This window comes from Gopherus evgoodei, chromosome 14 (genome assembly GCF_007399415.2).
Source record: "Gopherus evgoodei ecotype Sinaloan lineage chromosome 14, rGopEvg1_v1.p, whole genome shotgun sequence".
Classification (NCBI taxonomy): Eukaryota; Metazoa; Chordata; order Testudines; family Testudinidae; genus Gopherus; species Gopherus evgoodei.
The window spans coordinates 11379227-11406364 of NC_044335.1; the positions used below are offsets into that span (position 1 = coordinate 11379227).

Genomic DNA, 27138 nt, shown 5'->3' on the forward strand with positions numbered 1-27138 from the left:
AAAATATTCCCAACGCTAAAACAGGCCCGAAAGGTTGATTTTGGAACAGTAACAATCGGATTGCAGCCTGGGATCCGTGTTCCATTTTTCCTGCCCCATTGGCAAGTAATGTTGTGGGTTCTATCAAGAATCATAAAAGTAAACATGTGCTGGCATCAATGTCTGCAGTATATGACTGAATCATTTACAAATATTCAGATTACCAGGATTTTAGAAATGGCTAAAGTTAACGACATGGACCCTGATCCTACAAGGTAAGGTCCCATTGGTTTCTGAAGCCACCCTCTTCCCTGGGCTTCAGAGCCTGAGCTCCAGCCCAAGCTGCAACTTCAAAGTGCTAACTACACAGCTATTTTTGAAGTGCAAGTGCAAGTGCAAGCCCTAGTAGCCCAAGTCTATCAAACCAAGCTGCGAAGATCACTTCCATGGACTCCAAAACACTGTGTAGACATAAATAGGTCAAATTCTTCCCCGATTTCAGTAGGGGTTGTAGCGATGACCCTGACTCAGGATCTTAGTTTTTCAAACACAATACAGATGTGCCTGACCTAAATACTCTAATGTCCACTGTGGTGCCCATTCAATTAAACTCCACAGTAGGAGGGGGAAAAATATATTTATGATTTAGTTTTACATTTCCTTTTCTGTATCACAGCAAACTAATTTTATCTACAATAGCTTATGCGGGCGTGCACTGCACTGGACACCAGCAAGAGTCTGCAATTATGGTTTTTAAGAGCATAACTAGTTCCAACTGCTAAACTTTTAGGTTAGCCTTGACTAGATCAATGGATGTTACAAGGTCTCTTCTTTCAGAGAATTAATTCTTGTTATAAAGTGCCAGGCATTGGATTTGCAAAGCACTGTATTTACTAAATATATTTTCTAAACTCCTGGCAAACATCAGTGCAGAGATTTCACGTGGACAAGGTCTCCTCACAAGGGACGAGGTTATTGGCAAGCTATCATCTTAGAGGTGGTGACACTAACTTGCCGAGCCACAGTTCAAGGTGATGAGCTAATATCACAGCAGGGTCTGTCTTTAATGGAAGTTTTCCCCCCCCGAATCTACCACTCTCTCTAAAAACCTCTCATAATCCTGTTCATAAAGTTGGAGGGACATTACAATGCTGTTATTTTATGAGCTGCCAGTATCCTTTCATCTCTCCATTAGAAATCTGTATTATAGTCAAACTGCCTTTCTGCTTATTGCATAGTTGTTATCTTCTCCTTCCTTAACAGAGTTTGCCATTGCTAACGGAGATGTCTTGAACAAGGACATTAATTATTTCCTTCAGACAACTGTGATTTCTTTCGGGATTTAATCTATCTTCATCTGTATTTATAACATTGAGAGAAGAGTAGAATCAATCGGGAAAGAGGAGAAAAACGATATTGGGAAGAAAATATGTTGTACAAGCATTGTGTAATAATTCTATCTAATCATGCAATGCTTATTTTCCAAGTTATTTAAAATTTATCATAATTTTTGCTAGGCAATTTAATATTCTAATTTTACAATTTTGGAAAAGAGTCATTTATAAGTTCTTAACCCTTTCATTTATAGGTGATGATATTTTAGGATATTTTAAGTATCACATCTAAACAGACTTGTTTTTTAAATAGTTGCCTTTTATCGCTTTTTCTTGAAATCATTTCTTCCTGTATGCAGCCTCTGCTTTACTCTTGCACTACTCCGTCCCACCACCTTTCCTGAAATAGTCTAGGATCCCAACTAAAATACACTCACGGCTTCAGAATTCTGAGAATCAAGCCAATGTTTACTGTGAGCAAAGGACTGGGGATAGAAAAATGTGGCGTAATGTTATAAACTGAAGACTTGCCTACATCTGTTTAAGTAATTATTTTAGTCAACTTTACTTGACCAGCCCAGCATTCATACACATGCAATTCACTAAAAACAGTCATGCCACCAGGACTGTGTTAATGGGAGGTCTAGAGATAATTACATTTGCTAACTTTTTTTTTGAAAGCTCACAAGGAGTCAGGTTTTCATTAAAAATTGTTTTTAAACAAATATCTAAAAGGCTGATCCTATGCTTCTTGTAGAGTTATTTACATCTGTGCAAAGTGGGGACAACCCCAGTGCAGAACACTACTAAGCTGGCTTGGTTTCACTTTACATCTTTTTTGAAAGGTGCAAGCGACTACACAAGGTACAAGACAGTCGAGATCACAAAGCTTAAATCTGTAAAGCGGAAATATATTCCAGCAAAGCTAAGCACTATATAGTTCTGACCAAAAGGTGGATTCAAGATCATGCAAAATTTAATAGCGCAGTTTGTTGAAAGGTCTAGAATTCACAGTTAATGAAGTTAAGAGGAAGTCTTCTTCAATTTACTATACACATCACCAACACTGGGTCTACGTAAAGTTTTTATACTGGTACATCATCAGTTAGGGCTGTGATTTTTTTAATGATATGGGAGAGGGAATAAATTATACTGACAGCAGCACATTTATGCTGGTATAATCATATTCACATTAGGAAAGTTGTACTAGCACAGCTGAAGTGAAACAACTTGTGTGTCTAGGAAAGACCTAACATTTCTACAGGAAGGTAAGAAAAATAAATAAGTTACAGTTCACAGTGAGATAGTATGTAATATAATGGGGTTTTGAGGCACTAGAGAAATAGCTTTCTTGATGTTTAACCAATATGCATTAATCAGAATACACAAATTCCATTATAAGCTGTCCCGTTACAGTCACAATTTACTATTTGTATATTTAAATGCACATAATTGTAGAAAAACTTTATAACAGAAGCCAGCCATTCATTAAAACAATATCTCAAGAGAATGTGGGCTCACTATGAAAAGTTATTAAACAATAAATAATTTAACAGTACAGGTTGGACATATTTATTGATCCAATTCGCTGCTGCACAGGCCATTGTGTGAGTACAACAACAGGAGCAAGAATCTGTTGTCAGAATCTGATCCTGCTTCATTTTACTCCCATGAGGCTCCATTTGGTCACGAGGCTTTGTCTATGCACAGCAAACAGCTTGCAGGATCTGGGCCCTATTCATTGTACTCAAGCATTTATGCAGAGAAACAAAATAAAGGAAATACCTGTGGATATTTTTAAAAACTCATCTAAAAAGGTCTCTTTAGTTATTAATCCCTTCATTTTATATTAAGAAAAAAGGATGAAATTGGTAAATGTGATTTTTAAATCTGTTATGAATCTTGTCTTCTACAGATATTCTACTAGTTGAGGTATTTGTTGTTGTTTTCAAATTTCCTCCTAGTACCCAAAATTTTAAGTTGACAAAAATTTCGAAGTACTTGGAAGAGGGGTGTGTGTGTGTGTGTGTGTGTGTGTGTGTGTGTGTGTGTGTGTGTGTGTGTGTGTGTGTGTGTGTGTGTGTGTGTGTGTGTGTGTAAAATAGCACTTTACCAGCAGGGGGGCAATGAGGCTCAAAAGCTGCTGCAAAAGCGGGAGTCAGTCAGCATGGTGATGCTGACTCATCCCCAGAGACAGGAGGGGCTGGGGAAGCCCCCTTTTCCTGAACCACGTGGCACAGCACCCACCCTCTCTCCCCTGTAGCAAAATACCAGGTTTGGTCAGGACCTGCTGTGGGTATCACACTAGCTGCTCCTTTCTAGGGGGCCTGGGAAAGAATTTTTTTTCCCTCCCCACCAGTTGGCCTAGGTGAAGTGGAGTTCACCTTCCCCACAGCAGGTTCAGGGAAGTCTTTGTTATGGTGAGTAGGGAAGTGTCTATTCTGTCACAAATCATTATGTAAGGGGTGGGGTGGATGTGCAGTACAGTAACTCCATAGGGAAGGTATACACTGACAGGATAAATGGCGTAGGAAAGGACTTAAAAAGGAAGCATTGGTTAAAGGAGAAGAACAGGGGTGGGGGTTCCTATGACTGGTATGGCAGGGAGACAATCCCCTTTTCTCATAGCCCACCTTAACCCTTCTTTGAGGCAGGGGAGGGATGGTAAGGTCCCAGCAACGGGTTGGCTTGGGGGACTGGATGGAAAAAAACAGCAGGCTGGCGGAAGCCCCTGAAGGCAGATATTGAATGAACATGGATTATCTGCACAGTATAATTTTTCTGTCCTAGGTATAGTCCCAGACATCTAATAATAAAGTTGCAGACTGATTAAAACCACATCAGGTGTCTCCTCTCCTCCTTTTAGTATAGCCAGACAATTGTCAATGTGTATTTAAAAAAAAAAGGCTATTCCTATTCTGAGCTACCCAGGAGTTCAAATAAAGAAATGGTGTACTTTAAAAAGGGAAGCTATTTCTCAGCCAGAGGGCAAGGCACAACATTTTGGCAATTCCTGCCTTGGAGTGAAGACTGAATTGATTTGTACAATGAAAAGATGCCCTTTTATCAAGAGAAAATATAAAATTTTGTCAATTGGATTGAAGGACTAAGAGCCATTTTCCAAGAGGATCCTTTGGCAAGTTACTCTAGGGAGGAATGAAGCTCTAAAGGGATACAAACAGTTTAAACTCCCTATTTGGAGATTTAAGTGGACCTGGATGTGCATCCTTCTCTCAGCTTTGTTTCACCTGTGTAAAGGAGGACATTCCTCTGAAAGATTCAATTTCTGCAATTTATAATCTGGCTTTGCTGAAGAAATTTAATAGAAAAACTAAAAAAAAACAAAACAAAAAACACTTTTATCTACCCCTGTTCCACAAGCACATGTTCTTAAACAGGTGAACATTAACAATACTTAACATGCAGAAAGGTGATGTTGCAATACACAAAGACCCTCGTTTGATAACGTTTTAAAAGCAAAAAGACAATTATGAGGTGGTCTGATAGTATGTCTAACGAAAGCTGTAAAATTTAAAGAAATTCACCATACTGATCTCTGCTGCCTCCCCACTGTACCTGGACCCAGTATACATCATGGTAAAGAAAGTGATCATCTGCAGGGCCTGCATTCTTTAAATGGAATTAAATGTTCCAAATTATGTATTTGAACAGGTTATCTGCAGTTAGTGCTAATGAAAAAAATATGAGCAATAGTTCATTAAAAAAATTAAAAATGGAATCACTCTAAGCCTAGTAAAAAACTCACATTAGGACTGAGATTTTTCAAGTGTTGTATAGATACTGACTAGTTAAATCCTCACAACTTTCCTAGGAGAGCGGTTAAGTATTAAAGTACATCCAAGGTGTGGCATTATTTCAGTGTAACACATGCCTTCTGGCAGCTTATGCTTACATAATTATGACTGCTTCTCCTATCAACTTCATTCTTGTGAGGACAGACTGAGTATTCAAAAACACACCCAACCATGACAATACTGAACTTTACAAAATGGCATGGAATTGACGGAGTAATCCTACTGGACAACTAGCAACAGGAGCTGTGTACCTGGAATATGAAACCATGAACTGAAAAATTAAAATAACCATAGTCATGCTGAATGGAGATTATGGTGTACAAGTTTGTAGGTTGTGCCTCAGAGAACACGCCAGGTATCTATTTGACTTCGCCGCACGTTTATTATTATTTTCCCATTAACAAAGAGAGAGGAGAAAAAAAGGTCAACTGGGTATTTTCACCTCAGGCCATCAACTCTTACATCCAGTCATTAACATACAGGAAACGCTCCAAGTACTGATCCTCAATCATTACGTATCATCATACTGGGGAGTACCTTACTACACATCTATATTGACATCGTAAGCACCAAATTTCAAATACAATTCCTTGCAATTTTAAAAGTTCTTCGCAGTATCAAGAGATTCTATGGGTACAGTGAGGTCCACCTTTGGGCCAAGCTGATATCTTCTGAAATCCAGAAGCTGCAATTTAATAACTTCCTATTTTTCTGCAGCTTAAAGACATATTCAGGGCATTTTAGAATATTAGTAACAACGTACTGAAGACTGAGGAGGAAATAAGTTGTTGGCACCCAGCCAGAGGTTGTCATGTAACACCAAAGATTCTTGAAGGTAGAGTACTTAAAGAATTCAAAAAAGGTTCCTTGCATTAAACGAGGCACCACTATTCTATTTCTCCTAAAATTATACAGCCCCTATTTGGCTCTGTAAAATGTTTACAGGTTTACTCCTGGGCTCCCACAATCCAACTATGAGGAACAACATTCAAATGGTCTTAAGGGGTCAATCAAATGAGGTGATTTTCACTGAAGTCACTGGACACTCAGGATCTTGCAAGAATGGCACTAAGGGCCAGATTTTAAAATGTATTTAGCTGCTTAAAGATATAGAAAGATGCCTAGTGGGATTTTCAGAAATGCCTACGTGCATAACTCTGACTATAAAATTTCTGCCTAGCTGCTACTTGTATCTTTAGGCACATAAATACCTTTAAAATCTGCCTTTTAGTATTTTTAAGCAAAGTACAGTTAAAATGTTTCTTTTTAAAAGAAAGACTTACAGAAATATTTGTACAGCAATTTGATCACTTCTTCCACAGCCAATTTTCAGCAACCAAAGTTTGAAAGCAGATGATTTAACTAACCAAACTGGATGTATGAGTTGTAACTGGAACTGAAAGTTACACTCCAAGAAACCTAGATTAATTAGGTTTCCTCCATGGAACCAGCCATGGATCTGTTATGAAAAAGCATTTAATGCCCAGACAATACCTTAGTAGCCATTTTTATATACACATTTACAAATGAATAAAAGAAAAATCTACCTTTGGAGGAGAAATTCAAAAAGGCGACAGTATTTATTAATTTCTAATTGGCTACCAATTTTAGGGAGATATAAAGCCATCTCAAAAAAACAAGACAATGAAAAAGCAACCATAAACAACCCAAAAATAAACATGTCATGTATTTACATTATATTCTCCAGAACCTCCTCCATTTTTGCCACAAAGAGGATTTCCACAAACTAAATGGATTCACCTCTGTTTTGCTGAAACTAAAGCCAGAGAGTTCTGAATCTGCTACATTAATTTTGGTGTCATGTTTACTTTGTACCCTAAAATTAAAGAGAGTTTGCAGTCACACTTTTTATTAAGTTCATCCATAGTTATTTTATAAAGTGTTAAGTGACTAATAACAATAAACAATGTATTAAATTGTATATCTAGATCCTGCAAAACTATGTTGCAAGCATGCTCAGAAATCTTGCTTCCCAGATAATCATCAACATTTATTTTATTTGGTTTTAAATGATTCAGAGTGCAATACAACAGTTCTAATGGATAACTTTGTTAACCCAAGGAGGCGTTAACCCTAGGAAATATCATATGGTATGGTTCTGGATCCATGTATTAACAGCAAGAAGAGTAACAGATCACCGGCTGACTCAAATCCACCAAAATCTGCTACTGGCTGGTAATACACCATCATTCTCTTATCCTAGGGCAAACTAGATCTTCCCTCTTGATTATCAATTGTTCCTTGTTGTCACCTCAGGCCTGCACATTCATCAACATCTAGATGGTTTGCAGTTGGATTATTATTCAAAATATAAAGTGCACGCCTGGTAATCTCAAAGTATCTTCCATAATATCTTTTATTAGACCAATTTACCTCACTCATCTTGTCTCTCAAAGAACCTTCCTAACCTTCAAAATGTCCGATTTTTACAAGCTCGCTTATGGGGGATGCAGAAGAGTAGGAAGCTGTGTTGTCATGAGATGCTGTGAATTTGCATTAGATTTTTGTCTTTATTTGTACGACTGATGGAAAGATTCTCATATTATATTGTTTCTTTCTCACTCGAATCTCAAAGTCAAAATGGAAGCTTCTTGTCAAAAGTGCCTAACTGGTCACCCAGCATATAAATACAATCATGAGACTTAACACAAAAGGTGCACAGCAATGAACGAATGCCACACTGTGAAGGAAATACATGGCTGGTACGTATTTCTCCCTTTCACAGACATGATGGTACAGCTACACTGTGATAAAAGACCTGTGCCATGGCAGTGGTAGGCCCAAGCTTGGACTTCAGGGCTAAAAATTGTGAACAATTTGAAATACGTTGTGTATTAATGATTTGCATACAAAATGAATCTGACTTCGCTACTTCTGACTCATATAGAGTAAATCTCCTCTTATTATATTGATTCACAAAATAAGTAGGACTGTGCTTTTGACACCACCACCTTAGAAAGTGGATTGAAAACTAAGGCATTCAGTCAGGAGAGGATGAAGTGCATATTCTCTATAGTGAAACTTCCGGGGCAATTTAATTTGCTATATGATGACAGTATGTTACTCAGAGTTCCAAATCACTGGATCAGAATTTGCTTTTTGTTTTTTTTAAGTTAAAAAAAGCAGAAAGATTGTTCACGGGTGAACTTATTTTTTAGTTTAATTCCGAGACTTTAAATTTATTAAGCTTTAATTATGGACAGGGCTGGTAGCAATGGCATAAAAATGCAGATGCACAAGACAGCTGAATTAAGGTTACACAGGCAACCTTAATTATGGCATTTCCTAATTTCTGACTGCTTGACTTTACAACCTTAATAATGTTCTTTTCACGTGGTTGTGTGTGTGATGATTATATTCATTTTAATTCAAAATAAATAAAACAATACAGGCCCTAAGATGATATAACTGCCAGTTCCTGCTTAAACCAGCTCTTTCAATATCAGCTTCAGCTTTCACCAAGCTATCCCTGTCTCTGAAGGTTTAGAACACCTGCTGCTCATACTGAAGCAGTTTTCCACATAGGAGATGGTAAGAATATAAAAAATAAAATAAAAAATACTGCTACTTAACCAGTAGAGAAGTGATTCTCAACTTTTTTTTCATTTGCAGACCCTAAAAAAAATTTCAAATGGAGGTGCGGACCTCTTTGGAAATCTATTGTCTGTACATATATAGTTGAATTCTTTTCAGTCAGTTTTCAGTCAAAGTTTTTTGCAGTTTCCAAAGACAGTCTGTGGACTGCCATGAGTCTGCAGCCCACAGGCTGCGAACCACTGAACTAGAGCACTGTCTAGCAGTACAGGCCCTAAATTTCACCTACATACCTCTAGTTAATGTTCTAGTTGGGAAGAGCTTCTGGATTCTAAACATTTTAAATGAACTGCAGTATACTATCAGTTTAGTAGTCTCAGTTAAATTTGTTCTGCAGCTGACATCAGTGATGCTAATGCATCAACAAAGAAATCAACAACACTCTCCATGTTAATTTAAAGCTCAATTAGAAACATAGGAAGTCAATATTTGTCAAATAAAGAAATACACAAACCAACCACTTTCCCACCCCTTGGGACTGAATTCTGCTCTCAGCTGCACGAAGAATAAAAGCAATTGACTTCATCTTTCACTGAAAGGAAAAAATACCCCTTTATTAAATAATCCTATGATTGTTTATACAGTGCTTTGAAAATATAAAGCACTACATAGGTGATAAATATTAGCCGTTTCAGAACACCAGTTCCAAACTTTCCACTGTCCATCCCATCTCTCATGAAACTCATCATTCACGCCCATCAGAAGGCATCTTATTTTCAACAACACCACTCACTTCATTTTTTAATGTTTCTGGATGTGCAGAAGTACTGTTGAGGTTGCCTGGCAACAAGTGAAACATATCAGAAAAAGAGAGGGTCCAGAATGAATGGAATAGAAAAATAGCTGCATCTAGTTTCACTACAGGAAACTAAGGCCCCCCAAATGTCACCTGCCAATCTAAATTTTGCTCAGTAAAGCAAAGATCCGGCAATCTGTTATGAATGAGGATAGACCCATATACATACAGCGTCCAACTGAAGTAATCAATAGGACTCCACATGTGCATTCATGTCCACCCACACAGAACAAATTGCAGGATCAGGGCCTAACTTCCACTTGCCTTAACAGTAACAGCAGTTTAGAATCCTGAAGACTAGCCCACTACGAATCATTGTGCATATTACTTCCAGGAGTAACGTCAGTATTTAATAGATATCCTGGGGTTTTCACTCCCAGATTTAACAGAAGGGATGCTATGAAGAAGTCTATAGTTTTACAAAATGAAGAGCTGCTATAGTGATTCTGTTTATGACCCGAATGACTAGGACCTTAATCTTCTTTTGGGATGGCTAAGGGAAAATAACCCATTGCTGTTTCAAGTCTATACACTTGATAGCAAAAAGTAATTGGTTTTAAAAATGTTCGTTTCTCATGGCAAAGGTCTAAGAATGTTTCTTCCTTTTATCTCCACCTCTTTTTTCTTCCTTCATTCCTCTTATGTTTCCAAGGCACCAGATGTTGTAGAAAGAAAAGAAATTTGACCACAAAATTCTGCTCATGCTCTTGCAACATACTTTGAGGTGCTACAAAGAATGCAAAATGGTCAAAACCACTTTACTAAACGTAATCATTTTCACATCTCTTCTACCTTCTTACCTTCAACTGTGGAAAGGATAGGATCACTGGTCTTTACATAGCACAATGAGATCCTCTGATGAAAGACATTAAGTAGGAATTAAGTATTACTTCCAGGGCTGTCCAATGTAGGTAAAGACAAAACACAGAAGCAATATGGAATACTCTAGATTCTCATAAACCTTAAGTATCGGTAATAAAATAAATGAAGGCAAATAAAGCTTGATTTTTTTAAAAACAGTAATCTCTTTTGCATCACATTTCTATAATACTTTAAAATTTTTTCTAGATATATTATAGGCAAGACTGGTTTATTACTAAGGTTGCCTGACAACTCTTTACTGCAAAACTCTGTTTTCAGTTGCTTGTAACTTTGTACAGGCTGAAATTTTCTTTCCATGCCAGGTGTCTGCCTCAAGCTGATTTTTTCTTCTGAAAATTTCAGCCAGAAGAGTTCAGCCATATGAGTTGAGGCTGGAGAAGATATGTTGTTTTTCAATATTAAAAAAAATTCTGGCAACCTTTGGACAGCTCTAGTGCCCCCATGCTTTAAAGCTAGGAATTAAAATACGGCAAGATTGGTGTGGTCTTTGTGTGAGGGAAGTGCTTTTTGCTGGCCCTATTAAAATCCACCCAAATTTGGCCAAGGTATTAGCTTTTGGGGGAGTGGAGAATCTCGCAGTTTGCACATGCTCAGTTGAGACTTGCTAGAGTTTAACTATTAAAAGCTGAAGATTCCCTCACTGAACATGCTTGACCCTCACATAACTCCTACTGCAGACTGCATATGTGCCATCCCTACAATGTGACTGAGCATGCTCCCTCCAGCCAAGGCTACAGGGACAAAGCTGGACTTTCCCTGCGACAGCGGCTGTGGGCCAGGATGGGGTTGTTCACAGAACAGACCTGTCCTTGGAATGAATCAGGGTTATGTAGTGAAGGAGATTTGTCTCTAGGTAGGGACCTACCAAATTCACAGCCATGAATAACGCACCACAGATTGTGAAACCTGGTCTCCCACCATGAAATCTGATCTTTTATGTGCTTTTACTCTATATTAGGCAGATTTTTTGGGGAGACCAGCATTTCTCAAATTGGGGGTCCTGACCCAAAAGGGAGTTGCAGGGGAAATCACAAGGTTTATTTTAGGGACGATCGTGGTATTTCCACCCTTACTTCTGCGCTGCCTTGAGAGCTGGGCCGCCGGAGAGCGACAGCTGTTGGCCAGGTGCCCACCTCTGAAGGCAGCACCCCATCAGAAGCAGTGCAGAGGTAAGTATGGCAATACCATACTGTGCCACCCTTATTTCTGCGCTGCTGCCTTCACAGCAGGGCAGCTGGAGAATGGCAGCTGCTGACTGAGGGCCCAGCTCTGCAGGCAACAGTGCAGAAGTAAGGGTGGCAATACCATACCATGCCATCCTTACTTCTGCGCTGCTGCTGCTGGCGGCAGCTCTGCCTCCAGAGCTGGGATTCCAGCCAGCAGTCGCCGCTCTCCAGCTCCCCAGAATGCAGAAGCATATAAGTAAGAATAGCAGCGCATAAGTAAGGGTAGCAATACTGCAAAAAACAAAAAACAAAAAAACCCATAACCCCAAAACCTGACCCATAACCCCACAACTCCTTTTTTGGGTCAGGACCCTTACAAATAAAATAGCTGAAATCATGAAATCTATGATTTTTTAAATCCTGTAACTGTGAAATTGGTAGGGCCCTAGCTATAGAAGTTGAAAGGTGAGTCATCAATGAGGCAGGATTCCTGTGGGAAAAACAGTTGATTATGTACTTAAATGACTATAAATATTGCATGTGCACAATGGGGCCAACTTAAGGTTGCATAGGCAACCTTACTTCTGGAATTTACTAAGTTCTGACTGCTTGACTTTTCAACATTAACAGTGTTCTTTTAATGTAATTTTTTGGTAATATTTATTTGTGGTACATATTTTTCCTTGATAGTTCTGCCTATTCTGAACCAAGTTTCTTCCTTTGAGTCAGCCACCCAAAACGGTCATGTCTTACAACTCATCAGTTTTACTTTTAAAAATAAAAAAGTTATCTATTTTTCTCAAACTATTTTGTTACACTCAGATTTGTCTAGTGAAGCTTTAGCCTTTCCTACCTCAAATTCTGAAAATACAAACTCTTAGAAATAATTGAAAAACACATTTTTGTCAATATAATTCAATCACTGACCATTCAGCCAAAATTACAAAAATGAGAGTTATTGCCATAAATCAGAACCTCCACAAGGCTGAGCAATATACTTAACATTTCTTGCAGCAAGTGAAGTACAAGACATAGGAAACAGTGTACCTAAACGGACACTGACCTATGGGGATGTTTTTTTCAAACCTTAAAAATACCCTCCTGTTTCACAAAATAGATGAAGGGGGCAGGATGTCTAGAAGTCACAATGGACCCAGAGCCAAGTACACCATTCTGATACATAATGGAGAGCAGAACTGGCCCATGGATTCTACTGCCAGCTCTTCCACCAACCTACTGAGTGACCTTGAGTAATTCACTTATCCTCACTTTATGGGTAAGAAAACAGAAGCGCAAAGAGGTTAACACTTACTTTGCATTAAAAAGTGCTTTGAGAATCTTACAGATCTATATTACTAGTATGTATTCACTTTACAGATGCAGAAAATAAAAAAGTACAAAAATTATATATTTAATATGACTAAAGTATTTTTCAGTTAACTGATATTTGAAACCTATTGCTTTACAGTTAGGGAGTTTTGCTTATATTTTAACAATATTATTACATACCAGATATATATTTGGGTCTTTACTTAAAATGGCTGTAAAGAGTTGAGCTAGAATACAAAGTATCTAAGTTATTCTACCAGTCACTCGATGTAATTAAATTAATTCATGAAATGAATTAAGTAGTTTCATTTTTCCACAGTATTGACATGGTAAATCAAACTTGGCTACCATGTTTATTTTTAAACTACTTAAATCAAGGTTAAAAAAATAGATATACGCACAGTTTGCTGAACTTACATCGTGTATGCAAGTGTCCCATTACACCGTCTATAAAAAACCGAAGGGAAAATAAAAAACCGAGAGAGATAAAAATAGACCATCGTCCCATATGCGAGCCTAGGAAAGCAGCCTACTGCAATCAAAACCACAACATTCTACACAAATGTTTTCTATTGAATCTAAACATTTTCTAAAAATTTCTATTTAGAATCAAAATAATCTCTTAATAGCTGAAGTACAACATTAAAGTTTATTCGTGTGCATGTGGAACCTGTATCTAGGGACAGTATTTGAATCATAATAGTTAAAAAGGCAGTGACAAAATCATAAGAATAAATTGTATGGAAAATCCCTTAGCTAGCTATTAGGCTGCTATTCAGGGCTAAATGTGATGTCTCCCGAGATCATCCGAAGTCTCAGAAGGAAGATTCCACACCTCCACTGTTCCATTAGCTCAGTGCTCCTGGGAGTCTACAAAAGGTGCAGCAGGGACAGATGATTATTTTCTCGTGTCTCGACTAAAAATACAAGCGAACACAGTGACCTATTTAATAACCCTTTGGAGAATACAGTAAACAAAGAGGTAGCTAATCCATCAGGTCACAATCCTAATGCAAGAACATCTCACACAAAGCAGAATACCTGGTCAAGATATGCCACAATTATCTTGTTCAAAAAGTAGAGAATTTTGTCCAGTGGCTACCAAAAATGTATGTGTAAGTACTGTTGATTGTAAATAACTAGGCCAACTGTAAAGAGCACTCAATTATAATTAACTATGTACTTAGATCTAAATGCAAAACATATAACTAATGATTAAAAGGGGTTGCTATTGTGAATGTATTAAATTAAAGTCTCATGTGTGCACCAGGAAGTCAAACCTCAACTATATGAATAGAACAGGCGATATTGTATTATTCTGGGTAAATGAGGGAATTTTCAATGCAATTAATCCTTATCAGCGGACATGCCCTTGTTTTAGTTACTGAGATTTTTGGATGATTGAGGTTTGACTGTACAATTTATTTATTCTTAGCTCTGTCTCAGTTCTTCATTAGAGATGTGGCCTGCACAACCATTGTGATAGATAATAAGACAGAATATATCACAATGCCATTATATAAAGCCATGATACACCAACAGTTTGAATAGTGCATGCAGTTCTGGTCGCCTGCTCTCAAAAAAGATATTAGAATTGGAAAAGGTGCAGACAAGGGCAACAAAAGTGATTAGGGGTATGGAACAGCTTCCACAAGAGGACTGATTAAAAAGACTAGGATTGTTGGAAAGGACAGATATGATAGCGATCTACATAATCATAAATGGTATAGAGAAAGAGCATGAAGAATTATTTACCCCTTCACATAATACATGAACCAGGAGTCACCCAATGAAATTTTTAATAGGCAGCAAGTTTAAAAACAAACATAAAGCATGTATTTCTTCACACAATGCACAGTCAGTCAACCAGTAGAACTTGGTGCCAGAGGACGCTGTGAGGCCAAAAGTATAACTGGGTTCAAAAAAGAGCTAAATAAGTTCACAGAAGATAGGTCCACCAATGGCTACTAGCCAGCATGGTCAAGGATGCAATGCGACGCTCTGGGTGTCCTCAAGCCTCTGACTGCCAGATGCTGGGTCTGGATTTCAGGAGATGGATCATGTGATAATTGCCCTGTTCTGTTCATTCCCTCTGAAGCACCTGCAATTGATCACTATTGGAAGAAAGAATACCGGGCTAGATGGACCATTGTTCTAACCCAGGATGGCTATTCTTATGTTCCCCTAACATACAAAGGCAAGACATGTCTAAAAACAAAGATGGAGATTAATCTCAGCAGGCTCCGCTCCATATTTGACTCCAAGGCATTAAATTATGCTTGCCGCTATCTTCGAGAAATCCTGAAAGGATGCACAAAAATTGAAACCAACATGTTGGTGAGCTTTATGGCAATTTATTCCCTCATCATCATCATCAACACTGAATCCACCATAAAGACCAACAGAAATGGTATAATACAATCATATAATCACCCTCAAGTTTGAAACTCCTTGTGTACAGAACATACCAACCAATGCAAGAAGCCAAGCCATTCAGATATTTAGTTTGAAGGCGCATACAGTAAAGAGATTGTATTGAAGAATAAAGCATCTTTGACAGGATAAGCTCACTGGAATTCGAGAAACAGATTTTCTCCTGGGAAAATTCTATGCTTGATTAAGGACATAGAGAAAATGGAGTTTCTGCTGAAACATGGAGGGACTCAAAGGGTTATAAAAATCTGAATGCATGGTTTCAAAAGTAAAAATGCAACACTCCATGAGGCTGGAAAGCTCAGGAAGACTCTGTCCATGAACAAAAGTATGATTTTTTCCAAACAAGAAATGTCAAGAAGACAGCAATTTTAACTGGGAAAACATTTGTGGGAGAGAGAGAATGAATCAGATTACCCTCTGGTCTGCCCATTTAAAAGGGTATGGACAAATAAAAAGCTAAGGACATTCATGGTAAGATGTTGATGAGACAGGAATTGAAACCGGGCACAGAGTCTGTGCCACAGAAGGAATATAACAAGCAGCATGTTGGTCAAATTCTTGAGAGAATGATAAGAGGCTGGTAGGAGGAAGCAAGACATGCAGAAATTTCTTCAGGATAGAGCTTGGGATATGAGGAGATTACATGTAACTCTGGTATGACTCTTTTCTTTAGCTCTGTGTTTTGTAGCCGTATTTGATGATACAGCTTTAGATTGTTGTTGTGCAACAGATTAGGAAGACAATATTCCGCTCTACAGTTACTTTGCAAAAATTTACTGTCGGGAATTATGGACAGGGGGACAGGTAATTTTGAAAAATAAGGTTACATCCCGTTTAGACCCTGATATTTTCTGAGTATTTTTGCTCCAATCAATCATTCTCAAAGAGTTCAAAAACATGTTTTGAATTAGCTACATTTTTACTGCAGCTGTAGGTGATTTTTTGGTATGGGGGAAGGAAAAGGAGAGATCCTTGGAAAGTCATGAGATACAGACCACTGAAGTTTGTTTTAGTTTTAACCATTGGCAAAAAGTAATTAACAAAAAACAAAGACACACACAAAGTCAGTTCTAGAACAGTTTACAATTTATTTTCAGCAGACATTTATCTTTAAGGACTGTTTTATTTTTCCTTTTTGCTTCTCAGATGATATCAGTCATGCTTATTCCACTATTTGTAATCATAATTATCGCTCTCTAGAACTCTAACACCAAAGCTCTGTACTAGATTGAAAACTCCCTATGCATACTTAAAGAGCTTTAGTGAAATTTAAACCTCAAAATTGAAGTGACAGCAAATGCTATATTTTTGTACAGTCCTCCTAATATGCAATAAAGACCTAATAAATCAAGTTGCTTGGGATGTATGTAAATATAGTTTAAAGGAAGAGATTACCATTGCAGTTTATCAGAAAATTGCAACATTTAAATACAAGTACAAAAGTCGAGTTACAAGGCCAGGAACAATAATTCAAAAGACAAACAGTTCTTTACTTGTGACAATACTAACTGGCAGTGTAACTACTGTTTTACAACAAGGATTCACCCCCCACCCCCAAATAAATAAATTTGCATAGTCTGCCATCAAAAACGCGGTTATTTGTTCATATGCAACCAAAATCTAGCAAATTTTCTGAGGGAGAATGAATCACCAAGACAATCAATTTGCAAATAAAACATTCTTTCAAGCAATATCTTTTTAAAAAAAAAAGAAAAAAAAAGCCTGAATCATTTCTTCAATAGTGTGCTTTAAAACTAAAGCCTTTACACAGCAGCATGATTCTGATAGAAATAGACAGGACTCTCCTTTTTAAGGAACTCTCAAATGTTAGCGAGTCAGTTGTCTGCATGTTACTGTATTTTAAATGAATACAAATAAAAAAAATTCAGTTCAGTGTATTTGACAATTCTTAGGGCCTGATTCAAAGCCCCCTGCAGTCAATGAATGGGAATTCTTCCACTGACTTTAGTGGGCACTGGATCCAGTCCTTACAGACTTATGTTCATTTCCAAAAGGACATTAGTGTTTGCAGACCAAATTAAGTGATGCACAAGGCAGACGCTATGAAGTATTGGCACTTCCAGAAGGATGGCCTTGGCATATGGATCATACTTCTCCTACTAGGAGATTCTCTTGTCCAGCATGTGTAGTTCTTTCAAAGAAAGTCTCCCTCCAACTCAGAATTCAAGAGCCACACAGCACCCGCTTTCAATGTTAACTTTCTAAGAATATGAAAGAGAGAGAGTTGATTTGGAAGTCAAAGCCTAAAGGCAATGACATAAACAACTGCCCAACTCAGATTGCGACTCAAAGGCTAAATGTCCTTCAAGAGCTCCACCAAGAAACATGAAGGGTATGTCTACACTGGCAGAGTTACATCGCCGGCAGTTACAGTGCCGCTCAGACAACGCTGAAGGAAAACTGCTGTTGTGTGTTCACACTGTCAGCTGCCTGCGCAATAGTGTGTTCACACTTGTGGCACTTGCAGTGGTATTCGGAGTGGCAGCTATCCCACAGAGCACCTCGTTCTCTTCTGCTGCTAAGAGTTGTGGGAAGGCGGAGGGGGTCGCGGGGCATCCTGGGTCCTTTCCCAATGCCCAGTGATGCATTACTTTGCATCCCAGCAACCCACGTGCTTCCATCCGCATTTGGCACCCTCTTTCAATGATTTGTGTACTGCACATTCTGCCTCTTCAGTCTGCAGGGATGGATCCCACACTGTTGACCAATATGCTGCTCGCCTTTGTCATGAGTGGCAGTGGAGTTATTCCTTAAATTACAAAGGCAAGACGAGTTTGACATTGATCTTGCCACATGTAGTAGCTATGACACGAGATTGCCTGTGGTGGTCACCGAAGTGCTGACCACAGTGGAATGCCGCTTTTAGGCTTGGGAAATAAGCACTGAGTGGTGGGATCACATTGGCATGCACGTCTGGGATGGTAAGCAGTGGCTTTTCTCATCTGAAAGTTCTGCAGCCACATTCATGGGACCGTGTGATGAGCTCACCCCAGTCCTGCGGCAAAGGACATGAGAATGAGAGCTGCCCTGTCACTGGAGAAGCGCTTGGCGATTCCACCGTGGAAGCTGGCTTCTCCAGACTGCTACCAATCAGTCACTAACCAGTTCAGCATGGGAAAGTCGACTGTTGGGCACATGTTGATGAACATGTGCAGGGCCATTAATCACATCCTGCTCCAAAAGACCATGATTCTGGGCAATGTGCGTGACATTGTGGATGGCTTCACACAAATGGGCTTCCCTAACTGCGGAGGGGCAATAGATGGCATGCATATTCCAATTTTGACACCAGACCACCTAGTCACTGAGTACATTAATTAGAAGGGGTATTTCTCTATGGTTCTCTAGGCGCTTGTGGATCACCATGGGCATTTCACAGACATTAGCACAGGCTGCTCCAAAAGGTACACGATGCATGTATGTTTTGGAACACTGGCCTCTCAGGAAGCTGCAAGCAGGGACTTTCCTCCCAGACCAAAATGTAGGGAAGTTAATGCCATGGCTTATGAAGCCCTACACGGACCACCATGACAGCAGCAAAGAGCGGTTCATCAACAGGCTGAGCAAGTGCAAAACAACTGCTGAATGTGCCTTTGGCCATTTAAAGGCTCGCTGGTGCTGCCTGTATGGGAGGCAGGCCATGGCCGATGACAATATTCCTATGCTTATAGCCGCGTGCTGTTCGCTACATAATATTTATGAAGGGAAGGACTGCTGAGGCTCAGTGCCTGGAAGCTGAATTTGAACAGCCAGAGACAAGGGCTATTAGAGGGGCACAGCACAGGGCAATAAGGACCAGGGATGTTTCGAGGCAGCAGTTTGAAGCTGAAATCCACTAATATTTGTTGCTATGCTCAGGAGTGCAGTGCTTGTAATGCTAGCAGGTGATTGTGATCAGTGCAGACGATGCACTGTTAAGGTTTAAGAAAATTGTCTGTTGCTTTGCAGGGCTTTGTTTATTCCATTAATTGAAAGCTAAGACTGCTTGCAAACCGAAACAATTCTTTTATTAAAAAACAACAACCGCAGGAGAGACACAAATAACAAAACCCCTCCACACTGTTGGGGGAAAGGAAGGTCCCAGGAGGAAGTGGGGTCCCAGGACGGTTAAACATTTGTGTACGTCCAGGTATCATATGCAACCTTATCCTTTGGAGTACAGTGCAACAGGTACTGTACTTCAGCAGGGCTAAACTGCAGCGGGATGGGTGTTGAGTGTAGTGGGTAGTGGGAGTCCGCAGGGCTGGACTGTGACAGGGCAGGAGTAGAATACAGCAGGTACAGCCTGGAGCCAGGAGGTTGATAAGTGTGTGTTGGTGTCTGGGGCACATTGGAAAAAGTTTTGCGACAGCAGCTGCACAGGAGAGCAGGGGTGGAGCTGCTCAATTTGTAGTGCTAGTAACGACTAGAGTGTGTCCACTTGGCGCTCCATAACTTTTAAAAACCGCTCCATGGCTTCGTTCTGGCATGCTGCATTCTCCTTTCAGTCCCTCTTCTCGCTGTCCCGCCACTCCTTCAATTCTTGTTTTTCCGCCATGGAGTACAGGAAGTCCTCTTTAGTTCTTCGTGGTCACTTCCTGATTCTGTGCAGACATTCAACTGGCAATAACAAAGGGGGAGGCTGGGCTCCCAAGGTCATATCTGCAAAGCCAAAAATGCAAAATTTTACATAAAGCAGTATTGTTTACAACACACCAACCACTGACTCAGTAATTTAAAACACAGCCACTGTTCACATACCTGTCACTATCTGGCTAATCCCAGGCAAGCGCACGTGAGCCACAAGACTCCGAAAATGGTGAGTAACCGCAGGGGCAGGGGAAATCAGTGTTCTAGGGCTGTACTGTACAATGGGCATGTGGCTCTTGGGGACAGCCAGTACTGTGGGAGGGGCCTTATAATCATTACTGTCCCCACACTTTCCACAGGCTGTGATCATTATGGAAGATACCTCGCTGCTGAGGTGAGCAGGAAACCAAGGAAGGGTCTTCTCCAAGATGGTAGCTTCCACCCTGGCCCTTATGCAGCTCACCCGTGTGCGGCAATAGTTCCCTCCCCCACTGCCACCACCACCACCATCAGTGACGGCAGAGTGGCGCAGGAAAGTTACCCTTAATGGGGCAAGAAACAAAGCAGCTCTGCCAAAGAACCTGTGGCAGCGGATTGCTCAGTATCTCCATGAGAGTTTCCTGGAGATTTCTGAGGCATATTCCCGTGAAGTGTGGGAGTCAAACACCACCATGTTCTGCCACTCACACTAGGCATGTGGTGGTATGCGCATCATACAGACACAAGCCTGCTTTCTGCAACTCTCCTGCCCCCAACAACTGCTTCAGTGATTCCCAAAATCAAAGCCACTTACCAGGGGCCTCCTCTCCTGTTTGCGCTTCGCCAAGCTCCAACAGCTGTGACTGGCTAGCCTCCTCCAGGGTAGAAAAGAGCTCCTGGCTGCATGCATCTCTGAGCTCCGAGTCATCCTCTGCCTCTGGGTCCCCCTCCCCCTCACTATCCTCGTCCAAGATTTCAACCTCCTGGCGGAGTACGCTCTCCACTGACAAGCGAGCCACTGAAGTATCCACAGCGGCCTTCGCAGTGGTGATGGGGTCTCCACCGAGTATTGCATCCAGCTCTTCGTAGAACTGGCAGTTTGTGGGCGCAGCACTGGAACGGCAGTTTGCCACCCGTGCCTTGTGGTAGGCATTCCACAGCTCCTTCACTTTGACTCTGCACTGCAGTGTGTCCCAGTCATGGCCCCTTTCTGTCATGGATCATGAAATCAGTCCAAGGCTATCATAATTCCTAGGGCTGGAGCACAGCTGGGACTGGACAGTCTCCTCTTCCCAATGCTGATGAGGTCCAGCACCTTGGCATTGCTCCAAGGAGGGGATTGCCTGATGAGCTGAGCAGGCATGGTCACCTGTAAAGATGCACTGTGACCACTGCACATTTCACTGAGCAAACAGGAAGGGGACTTTCAAAATTCCCAAGGAATTTAAGGGGTGGGGCTGATGGCTGTCACCTAAGGGCAGGGCAGGGCAGGGCAGGGCAGGGCAGGGCAGTAGAGTTCAAACCGATGACCAGAGAGGCGAGAACAGGTATTGTGGGACACCTCCTGCAGGCCAAACGCAGTGCTGTAATTGACTAGGCTGTCTACACTGGCACCGTGGCACTGTAGCCCCAACACAGAAAGCTGTACGTCTCTCATCAGGGTGGTTTTGCGCACTAAGTAGTGTGGCTGTGTGTATACCTCAGGAGTTACACTGCAGAAAGCTGCTTAACTGTGCGGAAACTTGCCACGGTAGGCAAGGCTGAAGAGACAAGACTGAGTTTTGCTGTCTCTCTAAAACAGTGATTCCTCCTCACCCTACAAATTAAAATGTTTTCCATAAAAAGTTCACCTTAACACAACGTTCAGGTTCCTAACAACTGAGTTTTTTATTTAATCAGATATAATTGTCTTCCATCAGACTGAAAAAAATCAAAGACAATGTTCAGCTTTTATAAATAGCGTTGTGTCCATCGCAAGACATACGCAGGACAAAGTTTTAATCACAATATCTACTCAGCTGATACACTGCCAGTTTATTATTATATTAAGTAGCCTTATCGAAAGACAACCAAGTTTATTTTTAAGAAAACATTTATAATACAATAAACTGAAAAATTCTTCCTCCCCTATTGATTCACCCCGTATCTCACTTTCCACAACACAGGCCCCCCTATCAAAATCCATGACTAATGTTCAGCTGGAAAGAGACTTTTGAAAATTCTTCAAGAAAACCGCACAGTCTCAAACACAAACACAGAGTTTGCAGGCTATTTCCCCTAAATGGCTCAAAAGATGAACAACTTGTGAGTTTTACTTGGCCACCAGAAAAAACTTTTCTGTTGTTAATAGGAAGGAATCTGCTAAAGTCACTTTATGTTTCCTGGCAATGCACTGACAAAACCATTCTGAAAAAATGATTCTTGTACACCATCTGAAACAAATAGTGAAGGCACAGGAACAATGTTTGCATGTGTAATATCCTATCTGTAAGGAAGATTTCCCTCTTCCTTCTAAATGACTTAGTTATAATTGCTATATTCTTTCCCTTTGTCTTGGTTTATTCTGTGATTAAAAAAAATAATAAACCAAGACCAACATTTAGAAAACAAAATCCCAATAATTCTTATACATCAACTGTTCAAAAATGCATGTCAAAGGATAGGTTTAGAGAATTAGCTAAAGATTGACCATCTAGCTCCCCAGCATATGCAAGGGGAAATCGGTATTGTGGACCAATTTACTTGTAAAATCACTTGTTTGGATCCAGTCTGGGTTGACAGTGACTATACAGTTTTTCACTCTGTCATTCACTGGCTTATGTGAAATGATTGAGATCTAGTGGACCAGTGTACAAACAAGGATTATACTGTGTATCAGATAATATCTCCACATTCCCTCTAACTATTTTAAAATTGGGTGTGGCGAAGAGGACAAAAAGAGAACGTTCCAAAACTTTAGGGGATTAGATAGGTTTATAATCCAATTTTATTTTGAAAAAAAAATTGCAGTGAGGAACTCAAATATAATCTGTTTGACAGCCTTCAAAACTAAGCTATTCAATTCTGTTTCACAGAATCATAGAAATGTAGTGCTGGGAGAGACCTCAAAAGGTCATCTAGTCTGTCCCCCCACGCTGAGGAAGGACCAAGTACCCCTAGACCATCCATGACAGGTGTTTGTCTGACCCGTTCTTAAAAACCTTCAACAACCGGGAGCCCACCACCTCCCTTGGAAACCTATTCCAGAGTTTATCTACCTTTATAGTTGGAAAGTTTTTCTGAATATCTCACCTAAATCTCCCTTGCTGTAGATTAAAGCCAATTACTTCTTATCCTACCTTCAGTGGAAATGGAGAACAACAGATCACCACACTCATTATAACAGCCCTTAACACAGTTGAAGACTTATCAGGTTCCCCTTTGGTCTTCTTTTAGCAAGACAAAATATGCCCAGTTTTTTTAACCTTTCATCATAGGTCATGTTCTCTAAACGTTTATCCTCTGAATTCTGTCCACATCTTCCTTCAAGTGTGGTGCCCAAGACCTGGACGTAGAACTCCGGCTGAGGGCTCATTAGTGCGGAGTAGAGAAGACCAATTACATCCTGTGTCTTATGTACGACACTGCTGTTAATATACCCCAGCGTATTAGCCTTTTTTGCAAATGGATCACACTGTTGACTCATAGTCAATTTCTAGTTCACTGTAACCCCCAGATCCTATACAGCAGTACTATTGCCTAGCCAGTTATTCACCATTTTGTATTTGCGCATTTGATTTTTCCTAAGCGTAGGACCTACACTTTACTGAATATCATCTTGTTGATTTCAGACCAGTTCTCCAATTTGTCAATTTTATTTTGAATTCTGATCACAGAATCAGAGATTCATAGAAATGCATTGCTGGAAAGGACCTTGAAGGGTAAGCTAGTCCAGCCCCCTGCGCTGAGACCATCTCTGACAGGTGTTTGTCTAACCTGTTCTTAAAAACCTCCAGTGCCAGCAAATCCAGCACCTTCCTTGGAAACCTATAAGGGTAGTTATGCTCTGGAATAGTTGGGAACTTTTCCTAATATCTAACCTAAATCTATCTTGCTGCAGATTAAGCCCATTACTTTTGTCCTACCTCCTGCGGACACTGAGAACAACTGATCACTGTCTTTTTTCCAAACACCTCCAATCCTGTCCTCCAAAGTGCTTGCAACCCCTTCCAGTTGGTGTCATCTGCAAATTTTTTATGCACACTTTCCACTCCATTACCTCAGTCCTTAATGCAAATGTCGAATAGTACCAATACCAGAGACAAGGCAGACCCCAGAGGGACACCACTAGGTATGTTCTCCCAGTTTGACAATGAACCACTAATAACTACTTCTTGAGTATGGTTTTCCAATCAGCTGTGTCCCCAATCTAGACCACATTTCCCTAGTTTATGATACTGTCACGTGGGACTGTGTCAAAAGCCCTACTAATAATCAAAATATATATTATATCATATCTACTGTTTCCCCCGTTCACTAAGCCAGTTTCTCCTATTATCTTTAAAAATAATTTGCATTTCTATCAAGCTTTACATAAAGTGCTTTAAAATATTAGTAAACTAAGCATGAGGTATTTAAGAATTATCCCTATATTATGGGGATACTGAGGCACAGAGGAGCTACTTGATCTATCCATGGCCTTGCAGCAAGACTGACTAAGCCAGAAATACAACCCAAGTCTACTAACTAGAAAGCCATCTTGCCCTTATTATCACTTTTCCCAGTTGATTTCCTGTGTTTCTTTTTCAACACTTAATTTCCAGCATTGGTTTAATTTCTGTTTAACTATTTCAATCTCTCTTTTTAATAAGGCTTTTCCAAATTGCCTATTCCCCATTTATTCCTCCCTTTCTGAAGTCACACATGATAGCGACCCTCCCTCCATCGCCTGTCAACCTAAGCTGTCAGCAAAACACCATTTTTTAACCCCTAAATCAACCCCTCCTTCTGTCTGCCCTTGTCGTCATCTCCATTCAGTTTGCTCCCTCCTATTTCAATGAGGCCGATATATTAAATCTTGCACACAATGCTTCCAAAGGACGATCAAAGTCAAAGAGAGAATGATCATATCAGTTTCACTTTATTACTAGTTGCTGGAAAAATGCAACATGCAGCAGCACAGACCTGCTCCTTTGCAGTATTCTTATGAAAATACAGTTTCAAAATATTAAGGAGGGAGGGAAGGGAAGTCAAAGGCTTCCTGCTATTACGTGCCAATTTTAAACCTTTACTACATCATAAAGGGCCCCACTGTTGGCAGTCTTGTGGAAGCACAAAGGATTTGGTTGGGATGGTGTCTGAACTATCTTTAAAGATGGCTTCTCCTAGTCAAGGATGAGGCACAGTGGAAAGGCAGCATGGGGATGCATGTACTCCCAGTGCCCGTGCTGTAACTGCTGTGTGGATATGTCAGTTCACAGGGTGGGAGGGATAGCTCGGTGGTTTGAGCACTGGCCTGCTAAACCCAGGGTTGTGAGTTCAATCCTTGATGGGGGGCCATCTAGGGCAAAAATCTGTCTGGCTATTTATTGGTCCTGCTTTGAGCAGGGGGTTGGACTAGATGACCTCCTGAGGTCCCTTCCAACTCTCATATTCTATGAGCTCTGGACGCAACTAATACTTTCTATAAGAATTGCAAACACTTATGCCAATGCAAAACCACATTCTATTATAGACCATGTCCTGCTTCCCCAATATCACAGAAGTGGTTCACTCACACCACAATGCTTTATTCCCCTCCCTCACAAAAGGAACACATTTTTTCCCTCTTCATAACCATAATTTGATTTTTTTTAAGCAGTCTTTGCTGTAGTCACCCAGCTAAAAAACTTTAACCACCCTCAAATTCACCTCAATGCAGTTAACAATTAAACATCTTAATTACTTGGAAAACCCTCACTGTTCTTCAAATAACTAATTAGCTAAACCAATCAAGAATTTGAATTCCAGAAGGACAATTTTCTAGTTTGGTGAAAAATAAAATAAATATTTCACCTAGTTAAATAGGCAAAAGATTTCTAGAATCTGAAAAGAAACCAGAGTATACAACTTTTAGATAATGTTTTCACCTCTTAGCTCAGAGAGCCGAGAACACACAGGACTTAAGGCCAAGTTTAGCTGAGTGCTCAGGTACAATTACTTTTGATATACAATAGTGATTTTCAACTTTTTTTCATTTGTGGACCACTAAAACATTGCAAATGGAGGTGCAGAACCCTTTGGAAGTGTTCGACTGTCTCTGGACCCTCGGGGGTCCGTGGACCACAAGCTGAAAACCACAAATATGGAATAAAGGCAGAATACGAAAATTGCTGCGGAAAACTAGCACACTTAGCACTGGAAGTTTAATTAGCAAAAATTAAAGATATCTGACCAAAGAAAAAACTTGCACCACCAAGATACCTACTTCATTTATTCTGAACGCACATGCGGTGTTTTTGACAAGATATACTTTCATTCTGCTTGTATCACATGACCACAGAGGTGACCAAATCAAGGGCATCCAAGTTTTCAACAGTACAACCAACCTGGATTTCTTGTAAGCCACACCATTAACCTACATCACTGGAAAAGATTTAAAACCACATTCATACTAGACAGCAGAAGGGCTTCCAATGGACAATTACACTAATGAATAACTCCTTACTTAAAATATATTACAGCATTTACAAACAACCTATAATAAGAATAAGTGCCAAACTGGGTCGGAGCCAAGATCCATCCAACCCAATATCCTGTCTCCAATGGTGGCCAGTACCAGAGCTTCAGGGGGAATGTACAAAACAGGGCCGTTGGAGCAATCCATCCCATCTTCTACTCCTGGCTGCCTGAGGTTTAGGGTCGCACTAAGCATGGGATTGCATCCCTGACCCTCTTGGCTAATAGCCATTGAAGGACCTGACATCCAAGGAACTTATCCAGTTCTTTTTTGAACCCAGTTATACTTTTGGTCATCACTACATCCCAAGGCAATGAGTTCCACAAGTCATTCATCACATCTATTTATTTTGTTGTTGTATATGTGACTGAGTTTATCCTTGACTTTTTGCTAATGAGACTAGTATGATAAATAAGAAAAATTAATGTTTAATTTACCAGGTGAGAAAACTAAACCCCTACTTATATATTGAAAATCTGGCAAGGAATCAAGTGGGTATGTTGCAGCGGGATGGGCAAGA

General features: G+C 40.1%; 1 protein-coding gene across 1 annotated transcript in view; it reads right to left on the reverse strand.

The window, feature by feature from the left end:
* GNAS (GNAS complex locus) overlaps positions 1–27138 on the reverse strand; it is a 156246-nt gene that overhangs the window by 120510 nt on the left and 8598 nt on the right. The window contains exon 3 of the mRNA XM_030532848.1: positions 20325–20331. Coding sequence (XP_030388708.1) covers positions 20325–20331 — 7 coding nt within the window. The remainder of the gene's footprint in view (positions 1–20324; positions 20332–27138) is intronic.